General features: G+C 37.1%; 1 protein-coding gene across 5 annotated transcripts in view; it reads right to left on the minus strand.

Moving 5' to 3' along the window:
- Positions 1-7868: 7868 nt before the first annotated feature.
- The window catches only part of TRIM2 (tripartite motif containing 2), a gene marked incomplete at its 3' end in the record, with an annotated part of 52587 nt that continues 38474 nt past the window's right edge, over positions 7869-21981 (minus strand). For 4 of the 5 annotated variants that reach the window (XM_079698143.1, XM_079698142.1, XM_079698141.1 and 1 more), the window contains 4 exons: positions 19470-19638; positions 18336-18406; positions 13540-13680; positions 7869-8021 (listed from right to left, as the gene is read on the minus strand). In XM_079698143.1, the coding sequence (XP_079554269.1) occupies positions 7869-8021; positions 13540-13680; positions 18336-18406; positions 19470-19638 (534 nt within the window). Of the gene's footprint in view, positions 8022-13539; positions 13681-18335; positions 18407-19457; positions 19639-21981 lie in introns of all 5 variants that reach the window. The other variant, XM_079698140.1, reaches the window with a different exon arrangement.

A 21981-nucleotide genomic window follows, 5' to 3' on the forward strand; every position in this document is an offset into this window, starting at 1 on the left:
ACCAGATAGATAGAAATAAAAAAGGAAGCGAGGCAAAATGAGTCAACAGAAGACCATGTTCCAAATGAAGGAACAAGATAAAACCCTGGAGATAGGCAAGCTACCCTAGAAAGAGTTCAAGCTAATGATAGCTACTGATTAAAGAACTGGAGGGAAGAATGGATGCACAGAATGAGAAGTTAGAAGTTTTTAACAAAGAGTTAGAAAATATACAGAACAACCAGAGATGAAGAATACAGTAACTGAAATTTTAAAATGCATTAGAAGGAATTAACAATAGACCAAATGATACAGAAGAATGGATCAGTGAGATGGAAGACAGAGTAGTGGATATCGCTAAAGATGAATAGAAAAAAAAGAATGGAAAGAAACGAGGACAGTTTAAGAGACTTCTGGGACAACATCAAGGGTACTAACATCCACACTATAGGGGTCCCAGAGGAAGAGAGGAAGGGGCGGAGATCATATCTGAAGACATAATAGCTGAAAAGTGCCCTAACTGGGGACAAGAAACAGACGTCCAAGTCCAGGAAGCACACAAAGTCCCAAAGAGGATCACACGAAGACACTTTGTCATTAAAAAGAAAAGATAGGGCTTCCCTGGTGGCGCAGTGGTTGAGAGTCCGCCTGCCGATGCAGGGGACACGGGTTCGTGCCCCAGTCCAGGAAGATCCCACATGCCGCGGAGCGGCTGGGCCCGTGAGCCATGGCTGCTGAGCCTGCGCGTCCGGAGCCTGTGCTCCACAACGGGAGAGGCCACAACGGTGAGAGGCTCGCGTACCGCAAAAAAAAAAAAAAAAAGAAAAGATAAAGAGAGAATATTAAAAGCAACAAGGGAAAAGCAACAAGCTACATACAAGGGAACTCCCATAAGGCTATCAGCTGACTTTTCAGCAGAAACTCTGCAGGCCAGAAGGGAGCGGCACAATATATTTAAAGTGATGAAATGGAAAAACCTACTATCAAGAATAACTGCCAAGGCTCTCAATTCAGATTTGATGGAGAAATCAAAAGTTTTACCCACAAGCAAAAGCTAAAAGAGTTCAGCACCACCAAACGAGCTTTAAAGAAATGTTAAAGAGACTTCTCTAAGCAAAAAAGGTCACAACTAGAAATATGAAGATTATGAAAGGAAAAAGCTCATTGGTAAAGACAAACATACAGTAAAGGTAGTAAGTCAACCATGTACAAAGCTAGCAGGGTTAAAAGACAAAAGCAGTAAAATCATCTATATCCACATTATGCAGTTAAGGGATACACGAAACAAATAGATGTAAAATATGTCAAAAACAGTAATCATGAGGGGAGGAGAGTAAAAGTGTAGAGCTGTTAAAATGTGTTTGAAATTAAGAGAGCAGCAACTTAAAATAATCATCTATCTATTTATAGATTGCTATATATAAACCTCATGGTAACCACAAACCAAAAATCTATTATACATACACACACAAAAGAGAAAGAAATCCAAACTCTAAGTACAGTCATCAAATCTTAAGGGAAGAGAACAAAAGAAGAAGAAATGAACAAAAAAGAACTACAAAAACATCCCCAAACCAATTAACAAAATGACAATAAGGATTTACATACATATCAACGATTACTTTAAGTGTAAATGCACTAAATGCTCTAATCAAAAGACACAGAGTGGGGACTTCCCTGGTGGCACAGTGGTTAAGAATCTGCCTTCCAATGCAGGGGTCCCAGGTTCAATCCCTGGTCAGGGAACTAGATCCCACATGCATGCCACAACTAAGAGTTCGTATGCCACAACTAAGGAGTCCGTGAGCCGCAACTAAGGAGCACATGTGCCGCAACTAAGGAGCCTGTGAGCCACAACTAAGACATGGTGCAACCAAAATAAATAAATTTTAAAAAAAAGACATAGAGTGGTTGAATGGATACAAAAATAAGACCTGTATATATGCTACGCACAAGACACTCACTTCAGATCTAAAGACACACACAGATTGAAAGTGAGGGCATGGAAAAAGGTATTCCATGCAAATGTAGATCAAAAGCAAGCCAGAGTTGCATTACTAGTACCAGATAAAATAGACTTTAAAACAAAGACTGTTACAGGAGACAAAGAAGGATTACATAATGATCAAGAGATCAATCCAAGAAGAAGATATAACAATTGTAAATATATATGTACCCAACATAGGACCACCTAAATACATAAAGCATACAGACATTAGGGAGAAACTGACAGTAAATAATAGTAGGGGACTTTTAATATCTCACATCAATGGGCAGATGGCCTTAAATAACACATTAGACCAGATGGACTTACTAGATAAACATAGAACATTCCATTCAAAAGCAACAGAATATATCTCCTTTTCAAATACACATGGAATATTCTCCAGGACCTAGGCCACAAAACAAGCCTCTGTAAATTGAAGAATATTGAAATCATATCAAGCATCTTTTCTGACCACAATGCTATGAGACTAGAAACTACAAGAAAAAAACTGCAAAAACACAAACAGGTGGAGGCTAAACAATATGCTATTAAATGACCAATGAATCACTGAAGAAATCAAAGAAGAAATTAAAAAATACCTAGAGACAAATGAAAATGAAAACACAACAATCCAAAATCTAAGGGATGCAACAAAAGCAGTTCTAAGAGGGAAGTTTATAGCATTACAAGACCAAGACCAGATGGCTTCACAGGAGACTTCCACCAGACATTTAGAGAAGAGTTAACATCTATTTTTCTTAAACTATTCCAAAAAATTGCAGAGGGAGGAACACTTCTGAACTCATTTTACAAGGCCAGCAGCACCCTAATACCAAAAGCTGACAAAGATATCACAAAAAAAGAAAATGACATCAATATCACTGATGAACATAGATGGAAAAAAACTCAACAAAATATTCAATTCAAACTGAACTGAACAGTACATTAAATGGATCATATACCACGATCAAGTGGGACTTATCCCAGGGATGCAAGGATGTTTCAATGACAAAATTCAGCGTCCATTTATGATAAAAACTCTCAACAAAGTGGTATAGGGGGATATACCTCAACATATTAAAGACTATATATAATAAGCCCACAGCTAACAGTATACTCAACATACTCCTCGATGAAAAGCTGAAAGCATTTCTTCTAAGATCAGGAATAAGACAAGGATGCCCACGCTAATCACTTTTATTCAACATAGTATTGGAAGCCCTAGCCACAGCAGTCAGAGGAGAAAAAGGAATAAAAGGAATCCAAATTGGAAAGAAGTAATTAAAACTGTCACTGTTTGCCGATGACATGATACTATACATAGAAAATCCTCAAGATGCCACCAAAATCTATTAGAACTAATTAATATTAGAATTAATAAATTAATTCAGTAAATTTTCAGGGTACAAAATTAATATATAGAAATTTCTTGCATTTCTGTATATAAACAACAAATTATCAGAAAGAGAAATTACGAAAACAATCCCATTAACTAAACTTTTTCTCCCTAGTACAAACAGTTTGGTTGAGGTATTGATATCTTCCACATATTCTAGAACATACCTTCATTTATTCCCTCACTAAGAAAGAGGACAATATATAGCTTAAATGTTTAAATAAATAAACATTCACCCTGGAAATGGAGAAAACAAACTTTATTATGATGATTTGAGATTTTGTGCATGGTAAAGATATACACATGAATCTTGTTTCTCCTATGTTTCAAGACAGAATTAATTTAAAGATTTATTGTAGACTAAAGCATCCAAAATACTGTGGTACATAGGTAGCTATGAACATACAAACACTTTAATGCACAGCGTTCATTCTTTTCTTCAAATAGGCAGTCAGCATTTTTATTCATAAAAGAACAAATGATGAGAATATTATCAGTATCAATGTCAGAGAGCGCAAGACTTAGTGTTCTATACACAAAACATATGAAACAGACCTATAAAGGCGGAATGTACAAAATTTAAAAAGAAAAAAAAGCAAGTGAAAACCCCTCATACTCATACATAGGATTGAAAGGCTATAGAATTGAGAATGATATAAAGAATTCTAAGAATACACTCTGCTCATGACAGAACATTCCCATGTCATAAAGCAAAAACATTGAGTTTAAGGCTGTGTTGCTTTCAAAAGTTATTGGAAGTGCTGTACATTCATTGGAACAACATAGCCAATTTATTCATCTGTTTTAGAATATTAATAGCTTTCATACATTCTCCACAAATAGACCACGCAATCACTGCCACACAATTCATCTTCAGAAAGTTTAAGATTAACATCATGATTTGTGGCTTACTGTCATTTAAAACAAAAAAAATTATTTATTTATACCAAATTTTTGATGGGCACTTCATTTCCTTTATGGCAATGCTAGATTCCTAGTTATCAAAAATATTAAAATAATTTTAAAGTTTAAAACCCTGCAACATTTACAGAATGCAACAGTATTACAACTTTTGATTTTAAGCAAAATTAGACAATGTTTGCAGCAAATAACTTCAATTTTATCCTACCTGGAAATGTCTTATTTTTAAATTATACTAAAAATATTCCTCCTTTTTCAGAAGCTGGTGAATAGGGAGGATAAGATACAGTCCAAATGTACATAAAGATTTTTCCCATCTGAAGTAATCTTCAGATTACCTGATGCTTATTTGCTATTTTCTCCAATTAACTCAATAGGTATTACCAAAGCATTTATGTGAACCCTTCAGTGTTAAGGATCCATAGACACTTGCTAGCGTACTGCTTTTCCAGTTAACTCCGTTAGGACATACCCTGTATATTTAGTAGTAGAATCAAGTGTGTTCTAGTTCCATGGACCTCTTAGTATTTATTTGCTTCAAATCTAGTCAAAGAGTAAATTAAAAGAAGGAAACTTGGGGACTTTAGTTACCAGAGATTAAAGTTTGATCAAGATACTAAGAACCATTTTTTTAAAAATGGCTAACAGTCATAAAGGCTTTTTATTCATGTGTTTCTAGGTGGTGAAGTGACTCTCCACCCACCTCCCTGTGTCCAGCAGGGGAGGTCTGTGTCACAGATATAGTTACTAATATCTATAAGCGGGGAGGGAATGCACTGTCACCTACCTTTACATTCTAACTGGCAACATTTTGCCATAAGTGCCCAGGGGAAATCTGAATGGGTAATTTTTCAGTGCTACTTATCGTGAATGTATGACAGGTTCTGTACACTTGACAAAGAGAAATCAAACAATAATGGTAGCCCAGAAAAAAAGTCACTTATTTACTATCCTTCTCAGTTTACTAGAAACCATTTTTCAAAGAATGTGACAAAGTTTCATTTAAATCTTGTCTATTCCTATCTTATCAGCAGCACTTTTCCCCCTAAAATATGCTTACTAATACAGTAAATGCACATATGTATCCAAATTTGAAATGTTATCTATACTTTAACATATATGATTACACATATTTGGGGGATATATAGTGTTTCCTGGAGTGCCCATAGCATGTGTTTTAGTAACAGACAGTGGAACAGGTCTGAATCAAAGTATCTCTTCTTTCATTCCAGTTTCATTCCAATATTGACATGTAAAGAAAGTAGCTTTGTATTCAATCTACTATCGGGATATCCAGTCTCATATGGTATGATGGCTGGTTAATTTCTAAATTCACAAGTATAATTTAAACGTGCAAAAAAACCTGTTTAAGTAAACTAGTCTTAAGATCAATGGCCTATGACAGAATCTACATAGGAAGCCATTTTTACTTGTGAAAATAAACTGAAATTCATTTAACCAATTTAAAAAGTTTCCTTTTAAACATTCCAGGAGTTATCAAGGGTCTAGCTTATCTTTTATGCAGAATGTTAATAAACGGTAAAATGAAATTCCCTCACTAGAGTGTAAGCTCCAAGGGGGCAGGGATTTTTGTCTGTTTTATCCATTACTTTATCCCCAGTGCCTAGAATAGCTTCTGGCACCCAGTAAGCGCTCATTAAATATGAATGTTTAAATTCAAAGACTTATTTCACTGACATTAGGAAACAGTGTCTTAGTTTAACATTCTAAAAATGTCATTGATTTATTTAACTTTACCACGGACAGTCTCAAATATTTTGAAAATTCTACTTAACTAAAAAAATACTAAACCTAAATGTAAATCTTCCTGAAAAAAACTTTTTTCAGAGGTTGATTTGGGCATAATAAATTTGATAGATAATTGGAAGATTTCCCTTCTAAATTTAAAAAAGTCCTATATAAGAGAATGGCTGAATTATAAATTAATAAGCAAGAAACATCACATTCATATAGTTATATATGTGGGAAATGTTTTCTTATAGTACAGTTCTAAGGTGCTTTCAGTGAAAAAGGTCCCAAAGTCCTTACTGAAAATGCCAAACATGATACCCTGTTTGGTAGAACTGAGTAGAAAATTAAACAGTGGAAATAGACCACATCTTACTTTACAGTATTAGATTGACTAAATTATTCTTAACATTTTTCAAAATGCATTTATACTTAAAGTTAAATGTAACTCAAGTTGAACTTTTTTTTCTTTTGACCTGTTTTTTGTTTTGTTTTTGAAAGCACAGAGGCCATTTTCTGACTAAAAGTCAGCCGATACAAGCATTCCTGGAAAATGGCAAAAATTACATCTGCTTTAGGGCTTGCTCTACTAGGACGGCTTTAAACTGTGCAGTTAAGGAATGTGCTGAAGATGCTTTTGTCTTTCAGAGTGCTGCCTATTTCAAAACACCAAAGATTCAGCTATATATATCTATATATGATACATTCTACCCTACCCTAATCATGTATATATAGTCCTTTAATGCCTCTACTAGTCATTAGACAATGATAAATAACCATAACATGCCCTTACCTGTAATGCTTTTGAGATAACACAACTTTGGTAACACTTGTTTCTAAAAGGAAACCATTGATCAATCACATGCCTTTGGTTGACACCATCAGTCCTCCAAAGGGCTGCTTATGGCTCTCTGTCCTAGGATACTGGTGTCCTACTACATGTGCTGACATTTTGCAGGAGGTAAAGCTTTCGCATTCGTGAAGTGGAAAAGGAGAGACACATGTGAGAATGTGGCACAGAAAATGTGACTGACTTTTTCTTCATTACATTCCAGTGCATTAATCTGGAGTTAATGGGGCTGGTGTAATATGCTTTTCAAAGTATTAGGAATTTCAGGATTCCCTGAAAATGAACTTTGTTTTTTGATACAAGGTGAGCAGGAGAGAGATGAGAAGAACACATGAAGAACATCTTTGCTCTAACTCAGAAAGGATGTGAAATTTCCATTGATTTTTTTAAGTGCTAAACTCAAGACGCTTGCTAATCCCAGCTGGGAGGATTTTGCAAGACAGTTTCCGTTTTTCCCAAAGTAATTTATATGTAGCTACTAATAACCAAAAAAAAGTCACAAGGGTAATACCTACTGTAAAAGTGAGGTTAGAAGATCCCCTGGGTCTTGTGACCGAGGTTAAATAAAGTATATAACTATAACAGATTTTGTTTTTGTTTTGTTTTTGGAAGCTCTGCGCAAAAGCTACCACTCACAGGATTAACAAATACCTTTACATATTCTAGTTGCTTTTTAATGCTTATTTGATTTGCAAAATTAGTTTAACTACATAAATCCCTGTCCTATAAGCCATAGTTCACAGGTGTAAAACTCTGCAGTTTTTATAGATTCAGTAGAAGAGATTTCTTTTTTTCAACCCTAAATGTGGATTATGGAAATCAGATATGCAGTTTTTAAGGAAATCGTTACATTCAGAAATAACCTTGGAAAGTTCACCGATGATTCCTTCTAGCATGAAAAGTCTAGTATAATCTGGTCCTGCGTTGAGAAATCCATTCCAGTTTATGTGTAAGATCTTTGTAAGGGGGTGTCCAGTTGCCCACTGTTACTGTAAGTACCGATACACCTTGAAACAGTGGTTTCCAGAGTCTGCAACCACCACGTGGCCGTCTGAAGTTAGGGCCAGGCCTTGGGGGCCATAGAGTGGGTCAGCAGATGTGTTAATGTAGGACAGAAACGATCCACTTCCATCAAAAACCTGTAAATATAAAGTCAGAGTGTAATAGGAAAAGTTACAGTAATAGGATGAAATAGGGGTTAGAAAACCCTTAATGCTGATGCTTTTAGTATAGAAGCATGTGTGCAACCCCCCAGGTTTGTTCAGGTCACTATCACGGAAAACCCTGCCCTCCACTTACCTCGCTCTCCCTCCCCTCACTCTCTATGCCCCCCAGTCACTGACAAGCGATGTGCCATTGGCCATAGGATCTCACTCATACTCCTGCAGTGGTCACATGTGAGGGGAATGGACCTGGATGCTGCCTGAAGAAGAAAAGATCCTTATTTCTCACTCTAAGCTTATTCCCAATCATAAGAGAGAAAAATCAGCAACTAGACCACACAAGAATGTCCTGAGTCACAATGTGCAATGAGAAAATAGAAATTACTTTTTTCCTTTTCAGAAAAGACTAAGTTATATGAAGTCAAGGGTTCCACATGTACGTTTCGATAGAAAGTGGTCTTTTTTGGTCTGTAAGCTTCTGCTATGAGGAAATAAGAGGAACACTCCTCCTTCCCAGGCCCAGGCTGGTTTCTTTCAACCATTCTGGCTGGCCCGTAGGGTGTTTCAAAAGGCAGGTGTGATGAGGGCCTCAATATAAACAGCTTAGCATCTGTGGTCCTATACAGAACTGCTTTGTAAACTCCGTTTCCTGTCTGCTTCTGGCTTCCCATCAGATATACACACCTCTTCCAAATGTAGAGGTCCACTGCGATAATTAAGCAAGATAAATATACTAGAGAAATTAAAGCATACAGTGTTACGTTTAAAGTGTCAACCCTTTTCCTGAGAAGTGGATACCTATAGCAGATTCAACTGCTCAGCTGTTGTCCTCACAGTAACATCAGAATGCTCCTAGATTTACCCAGAGCACCCTGTGGTCCCAGGTGCACTGCACAGACCCACACAGGCGAGGATGAATTGCCCTGTCTGTAAATGCATGTTTAGATACATGCAGGTGACTACACAAGAGACATGGGAGAAAAGAAAAGTCTTTCTTCAGTGAGGACTGAAAAGCTTGGCTCTTAATTTAGAGGAAAAGCAAAATTTTGTGTCATGGTCCCCTCTGGTAGTCTGACAAAGACTATAGAGCCCATCTCAAAATAGTGTTTTAATAGCTTTTTTTCCAGAATGTAACCAGTTTTATTACTATTTATATTCAATCAAAATGCCAAATGCCATTCAAGATACCATTATTCCTAAACCATGGAAACATACTTGAATTAATTATTGTTACTCTCTTTTTTGGTTCACTTTTTATTTTGAAATAGTTATAGATTCATAAGAAAGTTGCAAAGATAGTACAGAGAGATTCTGCGTACCCTCCATCCAGTTTCTCCCAATGCTTACATCTTCTATACCTGTAGTACAATATTAAACCCAGCAAACTGACATTGGAATGTGTGTGTATAGTTGTACATTTTATCACAAGTATAGATTAATGTAGCCACTGCAACCAACATACAGAACTATTCCATCATCACAAAGATCCGCCTCATGCTGCCTCTTTATAGTCACACCCACTCCCCTTCTCCCAACATCTCTAACTCTCGCCAGCCACTACATGTTTTCCTTCTCTATAATTGTCATTTTGAGAATGTTACCTAAATGCAGTCATACAGCATGTGATCTTTTGAAAGCAGCTTTTTTTCACTCAACATGATGCCCTTGACATGCATCTAAGTTGTTGAGGGTATCATCACTCTGTTCCTTTTAACTGCTGAGTATTATTCCATAGTGTGGATATACCAGTTTGTTTGTCCATTAGCCTACTGAAAGACATCTTGGTTATTTTAAATTTTTGGCTATAATAAATAAAGTTTCTATGAACAACAATGTAGAAGTTTTTCTGTGGGCATAATTTCTCATTTCTCTGGGATAAATACCCAGGAGTGCAATTACTGAGTTGTATGGTACGTGTATGCTTAATTTTTTAAGAACCTGCCAAGCTATTTTCAAGGCTGACTGTCATTTTACATTCACACTAGCAATGTATGAGAAATCTAGTTTTTCTGCATGCTCACCAGCATTTGGTATCATCAATATTTTTAATTTTAGCTATTCTAATAAGTGTGTAGTAGTATCTCATCATGGTCTTAATTTGCACTTCCCTAATGTCTAGTGATATAGAATATCTTTTCATGTTTATAACCTCTTCAGTGAAACTCTTCATGTCTTTTGCCCATTTTCTAATTGGACTGTTTGGTTCTTTTATGTCGAATTCTGAAAATCATTATATATTCCATGTATAAGTCCTCTGTCAGATAGTGTGGTTTATAAATATTTTCTCCCCGTTTGTTGCTTATCTTTTGATCCTCTTAACAGAGTCTTTCACTGAACAAAAGTTTTTAATTTTGATAAAGTCCAGTTTATTGATTTTGGTTTTTTATGGATCATACTCTCAGTATCATGTCTAAAAATTCTTTAGCAAGCCATGTCCCAGAGATTTTCTCTTAGAACCTTCTAAAAGTTTTATAGTTTTACACTTTTCATTTAAATCTATAATCTTTTTTGAGTTAACTTTTACATAAGATGAGGTTCATTTTCTTTCCTTTATGGAGATCTTAATTGTTCTAGCACCTTTTGTTGAAAAGGTTACCATTCCTCCATTAAATTGCTTTTGTACCTTTGTCAAAAAGTCAGTTGGCTGCACACATGTGGGTCTATTTCTGGATTCTCTATGCTGTTCCCTTGACCTATGTGCCTATCCCTCCACTAATATCACACAGTCTTGATTACTGCAGCTATAGAATAGCTATATAATAAGTCATGAACTCAGGTACAGGGATTCCTCTCTCTTCTTTTTCAAAATTGTTTTAGCTATTCTAGTCCCTTTACTTTTCCACATACATTTTAAAATAATCTTGTCTATATCTACAAGAATTCCTGCTGGGATTCTGTGTTAAACCTGTATGTCAGTTTGGGGAGAACAGACTTTTTTCTTGAGTCTTGCAATCCATGAACACAGTATGTCTCTCCACTTATTTAGATCTTCTTTTCTTTTTTTCATTAGCATGTGAGCTTTCAGATACACATACTAGACATGCTTTGTTATTATATCTAGATATTTCCATTTTTTCAGCAATTTTAAGTGGTATTGTATTTAGAATTTTGGTTTCCACATGTTCGTTGCTACTATATAGAAATACAATTGAGTTTTGTATGCTGATCTTGTATCCTGTGACCTTGCTGAACTCTTATTAGTTCTAAGAACTGTTTTGTAGATTCCTTGATATTTTTTTATGTAAACAGTCATGTTCTCTCCAAATAGGGATAGTTTCTTTCTTTCTTTCTAATTTGTAATCTTCTTATTTCCCTTTCTTTCCTTATTGTATTGGTTGGAACTTCCAGCACTAATGTTGAACAAGAATGGTGAGAGCAAACATCCTTGCCTTGTTCCTGATCTTAGAGGAAAAGTTCTCATTCTTTCACCATTAAGTATGGTGTTAGCAGTAGGTTTTCATAGACATTCTTTATCAAATTGAGAAAGTTCCTTATATTCCTAGTTTTCTGAGATTTTTAAATGATGAATAGGTATTGAATCTTATCAAATGCTTTTTTCTGCATAAACTGATATGATCATATTATTTTTATCCCTTGGCCTTTTAATGGAGTGGATTACATTGATTTTTTAAAAACTCTCCCTTTATTACATTGATTTCTAAATAATGAATCAGCCTTGCGTTCTTGGAAAAAAAAAACACTTGGCCATGGAAAGATTTTCACATATTGTTGAATTCTATTTCCTAACATTTTAAGGAATATTAAAATATTCCTCATCTATAATCATGAGGAATATGGTCTGTACTTTTCTTTTTTGTACTGTCTTAGTCTGATTTTGGTATCATGGTATCAGAAGCTGAGTTGGAAAGTGAACTGTAAAGTGTTCCCCTGTCTTCTATTTTCTAGAAGAAACTGAACTGCTGCTAACTCTTCTTTAAATATTTGGTAGAATTCTCCAGTGAAATTTTCTGAGTCTGGAGGTTTCATTTGGGGGAGTTTTTAAATTTCCTTAATAGCTGTAGAGCTATTCAAATTATTTACTTTATATTGGGTGAGTTGAGGTGTTTGTACTTTTTGAGAAATTGGTCCATTTCATATAAGTTGCCAAATTGATGCATGTAGAGTTGTTCACAGAATTCCTTACTATTCTTTTGATGTCTGCAGGGTCTGTAGTGATACTAGCATTTTCTGTCTTTTTTCCTTTTCGGTCTTGCTAGAGGTTTGTCAGCTTTACTAATCTTTTCAAAGAATAACTGTTTCATTGATTTCCTCTTGAAGGTAAATGATTTCTGATACTATCTTCACTATTTCCTTCCTTGAGCTTGCTTTCCGTTTTTCCTCTTCTCCTTCTAGCTTCTTGAGGTGGAAGCTTGGGTTCTTAATTAGAGACATATTCTCTTTTCTAATGGAAGCATTTAGTGTTATTAGTTTCCCTTGCAGGTAGAATGGTGGTTACCAGAGGGTAGGGATAGGGGAGAAATTGGTCAAAGTGTACAGACTTCCAGTTAGAAGATGAACACGTCCTAGGGAGCTAATGTGCAGGGTTCTGATTACAGTTATAATACTGTGTTATGTACTGGAAAGTTGCTAAGAGAGTACATCTAAGTGTTCTTACCACAAAAAAAGAAATAGTAATTATGTGATGTGATTTTGAAATATATAAGTGTATCAAATCAACATGCTGTATACCTTAAACTTATACAGTGTTCTATGTCAATTACATCTCAATAGAGCTGGGGGAAAAGAATTCCCTCTCGGCAATGTTTTAGCTGCATTCCACAAACTCTGATATGCAATATTTGCATTTGCATTCACTCCAATATATTTTTAACTTTTCCTTGAGACCTCCTCTTTGACTCATGGGTTATTTAGCAAAATAATGTTTTTAAATGCATAAGACAAAATACATGGGATTATAAAGGAAAACAATTACATTAAAATAGAGTTATCAAAGTGCTACAGAACTGTGATATAGTAATATGGGTGCTTTTTAAATTAACACATTAAATAACAAGGAACAACGATAGGTCTAATGATGACTGTAATTTTTAAGTAGTGATCAGTATAAATGATAATTCGAGATGTCTACAATTGTAATACAAAAATTTCTGTAATTTCTCTTGGTGACAAAGTTATAGGTATTACTATAAGTACTGTGATTATTGCCTATATTCATAATTAAAGGAAATTATAATTTTCAGTTAGAAGTTAGTAAAAATAATGATGTAATATTTTTGTTCAGTGGATCTCTTAAATTCTAGCTACAAATGCTTTTGGGGTGTGTGGGATACACGCTAAGAATCCCTGATTTAGAGGGTTTCACTATGGTAATATGTTGACTTTTTTCTACTCCACCTTCTTTAGTTGGATTATTTACAGTCTAATTACCTAATCAATGAACAAATGGAAAACATTCCAGTCTGGGGTACAGACAATTCTCCACTTTCAACAAACACCAATCACTCTAAACAAATGAATCCGTATTTTAATCTACCTGGATCCTGCTGTTTCCCCAGTCTGCTACAATGATGTTTCCATTTGAATCCACTGCTACACCCGTTGGAGCATTAAACTGCCCATTTCCTTCTCCATTTGAGCCAAACTTCAACATGAATTCTCCTTCCTGATTGAACACCTGTATGAAATATTTTAAGTTTATTTTATTTTAAATTAAAATAGTTAAGCAAACATTATGGCTTTTAAAAATATCTGAGCAGGTTATTTAAGACATTCTTAAAAAAGAGGGGGGAAGTCTATAAGCTAGACTTCTATTCACTTGTGGTTCCCCAATTTACGGTCTAAATCTGATTTAGCCTTTGTTAACCACTTCTTTTTCTAGCTTATATCTGGTTATATTACTATGTGAAAAGACTTTTGTTATAAATTATAAAATATATACAAACATAAGCTAATACGAGTAAGTAGAGCTGTAATTTCCAACATTATTCTTTCTGCATTTAAATAAACAGCTAATTTCAAGAACAGGCATTGTATTTCTAACAGGATGGATGATCACTCAAAGTTGAATCGGAAAGTAAGAGCTTTTTGTTAAGCCAGATACTCAGAATTTACTACCATTTTACTAAGTCAACATAACAAGAAAGGGTGGTAGGCTGGACCACACATTTATAATAAGGAAAATTCATCGAATGAGTGAGTGCATATGTGCGTGTATGTGTGTGGGATGGCAGCCGGTGAGGAATAAGAAAAGGACTTTTTAAAATAGACTTTCTCAGAACATATTTTAGTTAGAATAGAGAGTTTACACGACCCTAAGGCTTTGTTGAATAGAGCCTACAAGAGAGGGAGGCTGACAGAAGTCGGGGCTAAACAGAACTCTTAAAAACTCTCCAAGTCTCTAATATCTGATATGGTCAAGCACTGGGCTGTTGTGCTTAATTAAATATTCTTATTAATAGAGTGTTACTGTATATGTATCAACTGCAGATTACCCAGATTACTAATCTTGAGAGAGTTAAAATTTTAATATGTGCTTAATGATAAGTCTATAGTAAGCATGATTTTATCTCGATGATTCTGGTGATACTTTGAAAAGTCTTCGGGAATTATTTTAAGCTTCCGTTATCATGCAACATATGTAGAAGTACTCATTAATGAATCAGAAAATGTTACATACAAGGCACCCATGAGGGTAAGGTTCCTAAGATATGGACCTGAGAGAGGTCACTATGTCTGAGCACAGATCTAATCTGAAGATGATCTCAGGACCTTTTAGAGATTCTCCTATTGCCATCTCTGTGGTTATAAAAGATTAAAATGATGCTATTTCTTTTAGTTTCTTTTTTTGTCTTTTTGTTTTTGGTTTTTGGGTTTTTTTCCGCCGCACCACACAGCATGCGGGATCTTAGTTCCCTGACCGGGGATCGAACCCACATGCCCTGCAGCAGAGGCATGGAGTCTTAACCACTGGACCACCAGGGAAGTCCCTCTTTTCGTTTCTCATGATGGGAAAGTGGGACACTTCCATCTCTAAAGCTTAAACTTTCTTTAAGGTAAAAAAATGTCATGACCACTTCCTGAATTAATTACATACCTGCCAAGTAAGTAAGCTGCCTCTTTGGTTCTTTGGAAAGGACAGAGACGGGAACCAGCTTTTCCTAAAATATCATTTAAAATCTTTCCTGATTCTTTTTATCTCCTTCACATAAACATTCTACTTTTAAAGACCAAAAGGAGTATTTGTACGCTGGCGAGGACACGACTGATTATTCTCTGATCTTTCCCTTATTAAGTTGTACGGGGGAGGCATAAATTAGGAGTTTGGAATTAATATATACACACTACTATAAATAAAATAGACAATCGACAAGGACCTATTCAATAGCACAGGGAACTCTACTCAATAGTCTGTAATAACCTAAGTGGGAAAAGAATCCGAAAAAGAATAGGTAGATATATACATACATGTATAACCAAATCAGTCTGTTGTATACCTGAAAACTAACACGACGTTGTAAATCAACTGTACTCCAATACAAAATAAATATGAAAAAAGAAGTTGTACAAATAATTTTTTTGTGTTTATCTTTCTGAGTTAGTATGTTTTCCTTGGCATAATTCAAACAGCTTACATGCTTCTGCTCCATTGTGAAATACTGGAGAAGGCCAAATTTAGTCTTAACTGTTTTGCAATGAGAAAAAGGTCTAAAGTGAAGGTAGCTGAAGAACTAGCTAGCCCACTCATTAGCCCTGACCTATAGGTCTGGTTTTTACATTTACCAACAGAGAAGTGACTTGAATACTAGAACTCTTGTTAACTGCCCTGAGTTATATAGGAAACAAAAGCCCAACTATTCCATAAAAGCTATATGACAACAACTGTCAAAGAGAAGAGAAAAAACAAAATGACTGGGTTTTTTCCCTCTAAATAAGAGGAAAATTGAGTTTAAATAACTAAACTGCCTCTACACTACTGAAAACTTAAAGTGTTTTCATAATCTTAATAATGATGTCACATATTTTCTATTTTTCCCATCTAAAAATGTCATTCCATTATTTATAAATTATTCAGATGAAAACATATTAAGAGGCAGAAGTATGAGCTGAAATCTTTTTTATAGCTTTGCTTTTGGATAACAGATTTTTATAGCAAGTTTTTATAAGTTGGACGATAATCCTTTTCTGATTTCAAAATTCTGCTCACCTCAATACCACCTCCACTTGGAAGTCTTCCCTGACGATCTTAGCAATGGACATGTATTTTCTTCTGGATACCTCTAGGACTTTATATGTACCTATTTTTTAAAAGTCATTCATTGCTCCTGCCTTGCATTCTGGTCACTCACATGTTTTATTTCCTCCTCCAGCACCCGTCAGGGCTGGTAAACAGGAGCACTCCCACATACCAACACTAGGTGGTTCAGAGAGCTGCCTGGGGCATTGGGACGGGGAAGGCTCTGAGGCCACAGGTGTGCTTAGTAGAAAAGAGCAAGCTGATTAACATCACTGTCTTCTGGTGGGGGTGGGCAGCACCTATGCCAGGCTTTGCTGGCCTTTGACACTGTTAAGATCTATATGCATTTTCTTCTCGTTGAATGCGCTACAGTTAAATGAAGGATTCTTCTATAAAGAGAGTGAAGGGCGGGAAGCCAAGTTATCCTTTTATAGTTATGTTCATCACACAGGACCGCCACAGCCCCCTGGGAGGACCCTCACAAGCCCAGGCCCTGCTGCCTCTTTGCTCTCTGTTCCTCTCCTCCTCCAAAGATTTTCCCACTGTCCTCTTCCTCTTACCAAGGCTGGGCATTGAGGGAGGCGGGGGAGATGAGGATGGAGCCCCACCACTATGGTAGCAACTCTGGAGAGACTACATGGCAGGAAGCAGCCTTACAAGTAAGCAGCAGCGGGCACCATCTCCCCTCGTCCTGCCCCGTCACCATGGCCCACTGTGCTCTCCTCTTTGCACAGGGACTTGACACCCATCTCAAAAGCTCAAGGCCTTCCCATTTACTCAGGTTCAAAGTACCTTCTTCCAGGAAGAGCTGGGGAAACGAAGCAGTGAAGAGAGAGTACCTTAGGGGGTTAAAATCCTATCCCCATCTAGCTATTCTTGCCGTCAACAATGGCAAATTGTTTTTAAAGTTTGGTTGCTCAATGGTTGTCTCTAAGTGCAAACTTTAGTCATTGGCTTTTACCACCTATGCTGTTGTCTTATCCTCCCTCACATTTGAAATGCCTCACTTTAAAAAATTTAAATGAATTTCCTTACAAGGAAAACTTCGTATCACTTCTATAAGTGCAAACCAGTATGACTTGATGTAAACAGAAGGTTACTCTAAAAATATATACACAACTCTTAAAAGAAAAATGTCTGCCAGTGCACTGCCCAGGACCACTTGGACTCCCTTTCAATGGAACACACATCACACTTTGAGAAGCTTGGTCTAGAATGTTATTAAACATTTTCTCTTTTCGGTAAGTGAGACACTGGTTTCCAGTCACTTTAGTATTTCCTGGTTTGCTCATAATAAAGGTCAAATCTCTCTTCTCTCCTCTACCTAGTAAGAAAGATGTACTACACTACTTGGTAGAGGGGGTGGGCATTGTTTTCTCAGGAACACCAAGCGTGTGAAAGGATTCTAAGATGTATGAAATATACTACATGAACGCATGCCAGGGCTATTTCCCTCCCCACATCTGTTGCTGTAGCAGAGTTCTGATATCTAATTTTCTTTGAAAGGTCTTATAATGCAGAAAATTGAAGACAGTGATCCATTTTAATTTCCTGAATAGCCACGAAACGTTAAGCTTCAGAAAGTTCTGCCTCTCTCAGTTCAAGCAATCGCTTTTTTTTTTTTTTTGCCGTATGTCGGCCTCTCACTGTTGTGGCCTCTCCCGTTGAGGAGCACAGGCTCCGGACGCGCAGGCTCAGAGGCCATGGCTCACGGACCCAGCCGCTCCGCGGCATGTGGGATCCTCCCGGACCGGGGCACGAACCCATGTCCCCTGCATCGGCAGGTGGACTCTCAACCACTGCGCCACCAGGGAAGCCCCCAAGCAATTGCTTTTTTGAATTTCATTTTCAAGTTATCTCCATTTACACGTTTCAAATTAAGAAACTTATTGCCACCATATTTTGTTCACTTTTCTGACTCTCCAAAGTCTGTATGTCCAAATTAAAACCCGCATCTTTAAGGAGAAACAAAAATCTACTCTTTTCGGCTACCTCCCCTAGGTCCTGTGTGTATATATGAGTGTTATGTTTTCTCCCAGACTGAGTCCTCAATAAAAGCAGTTAAAAGTTAACAACAATTGATGTGTTTATGGTACCTTGACAGAATGATTATGGAAATCTGTAACAATAATCTCATTATTGCTATTTACAGCTGCGAAATGGGGACCTGAAATAAAGATAGGAAAAAATATGTGATGACCATAACAACTAAAATGATTACAACAACACAGTAGTTACGAAACTTCATATATTAACTTAGTTATTTAAGAAAGAACAAAGAATCGTAAATTCAGCCCTTGAAAGGTCATTCAGCCTGACCTCTGGCTCCAGATAACACGAATTCGATAGCATTCTACACTTGTGACTGTCTACGCTGCCTTCTTCCAGATCAAGCTAAGAGTTCCAGCAGCCCTCATGAAGTGGAATGAGCAATAAGCATCAGGATTCATTCTCCGCACCACCGTCTGAAAGTCACATCTGCCAGCTTCCCTGGTAGTCACATAGGACCCTCAGCTCTCAACGAGGAGAGACGTGGTAACTCTTAGCACCAATATGTAACATTTTTTACAAGTAGAGCAGAAACCCCCACTTTATAATTTTGGGTGACATTCAGAGCCTGGCAGAACTGGAGACAAAGCATAAAGAAAGGTTATGCAAATTAACACGAATGGCCGAAAGCATCCTTTCCCAAAGAAAAGTAATCAACTGTTTTCAGCCTCTTCTTGCAGATGTAAAAAACGAAGTGATTGCAAAGTGGCACACCAGAAAAAGAAGGAAAAGAGACCACCCTTCCTGTGCTTGGCAAATGTTCTAAATTCCTGCTCGCTTATAATCACCTAGACAGGTGAAAAGTATTCTCATTCAGAAGCTCTTCAAATAAAGCTATAGCTAGGTGGAACCCGGAGGTTCTCCGTGGTTCCTTAAACATTTTTATTTAAAAAATATTTTGTTAAAGCTTATATTTTATTTAATGTTAATATTCGAAGGTTAGACTTCTGAGTTGTAAACTGCCACCAATAAAAGCCACACACGGGCTGCAGTTGAACTTACTGTGGGCGGAGTCACTGAGCAGCATCTAACCATGCTTTCGCTTAGATTCCATCCCCAGTGTCTTTCCCAAAGCCAGCAAAAACACTGGGGATGAGGCGTCTTCAACATGCTCCAACATCATGCAAATGTGAGCAGAAGAGGCATAAAAAAGGGGGTTTACATATTACCATCGAGTGTACCTGCAAACTGCCTGTCCCCATTTCCTCGGCTACCAAACCTGGTGACTATTTTCCCGTTTGGCTGGAAGATAAACACGCAGCACGCCTTGTTATCCACCACGATGATGTGCCCGTTGCGGTCCACAGAAACTCCTTTGGGCCCCATCAACTTTCCTGATCCGATTTTTGTCTGTTAGAAACAAGTGCAGAAATGAAGTTGAAAGCACTACAGAACATGAAGACAGACACTGGTGTCAGCAAACATTTACTTGACTGTTCAAACAGAGGTGCACAGTGCCACGATGAGCGTCTGCCTTGGAAAACTGTCTTTGTCACATCCATTATCTGTTACCGATATTTATAGGAAATCATTTTTTTAAGGAATCACTACCAAAATTGTTCTAGAATCTCCTTAACTAGGGCCACAGTTCCCTTGTAAAGAGGCAGTGTGGTATAGCAAGAGATCACCGGGTGAGGAGTAGGAAGACCGTCCCACACCTGTCACTTGCTTCGGACACACCTGATATAGTACAAATGGATTTAATTTCCTTAAGATTCAGACTCCTTATATATTAAAAATGTCAAAAAATGACTTCAGTCACTTCCATTGATATTTCTGGAATATGTATTAAGTAAAATAAAGTAGGTAAAGTGTTTAGTGTAGAGCATAATAGCACATGTCAAGCAGTCATTAAAGGAAAGCAGTCACTGTCATTATTATATGTCGTAATTAATATCGAAATTGCGAGGCATCTGCCATTGAACTTTACTACAATTAAGTTCCACACGGGTGGGAATCGTGTCTGTTTTATCCAGCACTGTGTACTCAGAGCCTAGCACACTTCTTGGCGCCTAACAGGTACTCAACAAATATTTGTTCAATATATTAACTTCCAGTCTAGCATTGTTACAGGGTAATAATGATGATTCCAGTTTTCACAGTATTTTAAAATGACAAAAAGCATTAGGTTTCTATTAAACATATACCATATGCATCTAAAATCTTACTCATTTTTCTGAATAGACTATAGTATGCATATAGGTGTCTGTTTGTTGCAAGATACATGTCTTATACCTTTACTTTTCTACCTCCATTTTCTAGAGTATTTATCAAGTAGTACCTTACTCATTCACCCATTTATTCACTAATTCTACAAACACTGACAGAGCACCCACTACATGGCACCTGGTAGACAAAGATGAGTTAGACACAGCGCCTACCCTCAACAACATCTCAGTTGCACGGTCTACTGTGCCGTTTTTAAAGTGACTGGTGTCAAATGTTCAATTTGGTAGATTTGGGAGAATTCAATAGGCCATCTCAGAAGCCATGTGGAACAACAACCTGATGAGACAGGTCAAGGAAGGAGAAGGAGCACCCAAGGCGAGGGAGCGGTGGGCCAGAGGGACTGGGAGGTGACAGGGACGGCAAGGACGGCAGTCCTCCCCGGCACCAGGACGGAAAAGGTCAGGGCGAAACAGATCTCTCTGTGCTTTTTTTTTTTTTTTTGCGGTACACGGGCCTCTCACTGCTGTGGCCTCTCCCGCTGTGGAGCACAGGCTCCGGACGCGCAGGCTCAGCGGCCATGGCTCACTGGCCCAGCCTCTCCACGGCATGTGGGATCTTCCCGGACCGGGGCACGAACCCGTGTCCCCTGCATCGGCAGGCGGACTCTAAACCACTGCGCCACCAGGGAAGCCCTCTCTGTGCTTTTATGAAGGACCTTCAGACATATTACTGAACAAAGCAAGGTACAGAACAGTGAGTAGTCTGAGCCCATCTGTATTAAATATGTGTTTGTATGTGTACATATTCCTGGAAGAGAAAGTAAGAAACCAAATAGTGTTTATATCTTCCAAAGTGATATTAGTGACGGTAGGAAAAACTCTTATTTTATACTTCTCTGTAGGCTTATTTGAAAAACCTATTTGCATGTGTTACTTTCTAACTTAAAATTTTTAACTTTAAAAAAATTACATTCTCAAAGGTTCTGTTTTAGTTCCCTTATTTTCCCTCTCTCTGTTAATGCTGTCTGATAGGAATGTAATGTAAGCTACATATGTAACTTAAAGTTTGCTAGTAGCCACAACAAAAAACAGAAAAAGAAACAGAAAATTCATTTTAGTTATGTATTTATTTAACCCAATATAACAAAAAGGTACCATTTCAATATGTAGTCAATATAAAAATTATTAATGAACTATTTTACATTCTTTTTAGGGGACTAAATCTTTGAAATCCAGTGTGTATTTTACACTCATGGCACATCTCAATTCAGACCAGCCCCCTTTCAAGAACTCAGTATCCACATGTGGCTTGTGGCTACCATATTGGACAGCACAACTCTACACACTTCTAAAATCTCATTTATGCTATGGCATCAACTTTCACCTCCATGTGTAAGATTCTCAAATCCATATCTTTAGTCATGGCCTATTTTACAGGTTATCACCTCAAACTCAACCAATGTCAAACCAAAAAACCAAAAAAAAACGATAAAAAAAGAAACCCCAAACTAGCACCTCCTGATTT

The sequence above is a fragment of the Hyperoodon ampullatus genome (assembly GCF_949752795.1).
Source record: "Hyperoodon ampullatus genome assembly, chromosome: 1".
NCBI classification, from domain to species: Eukaryota; Metazoa; Chordata; class Mammalia; order Artiodactyla; family Ziphiidae; genus Hyperoodon; species Hyperoodon ampullatus.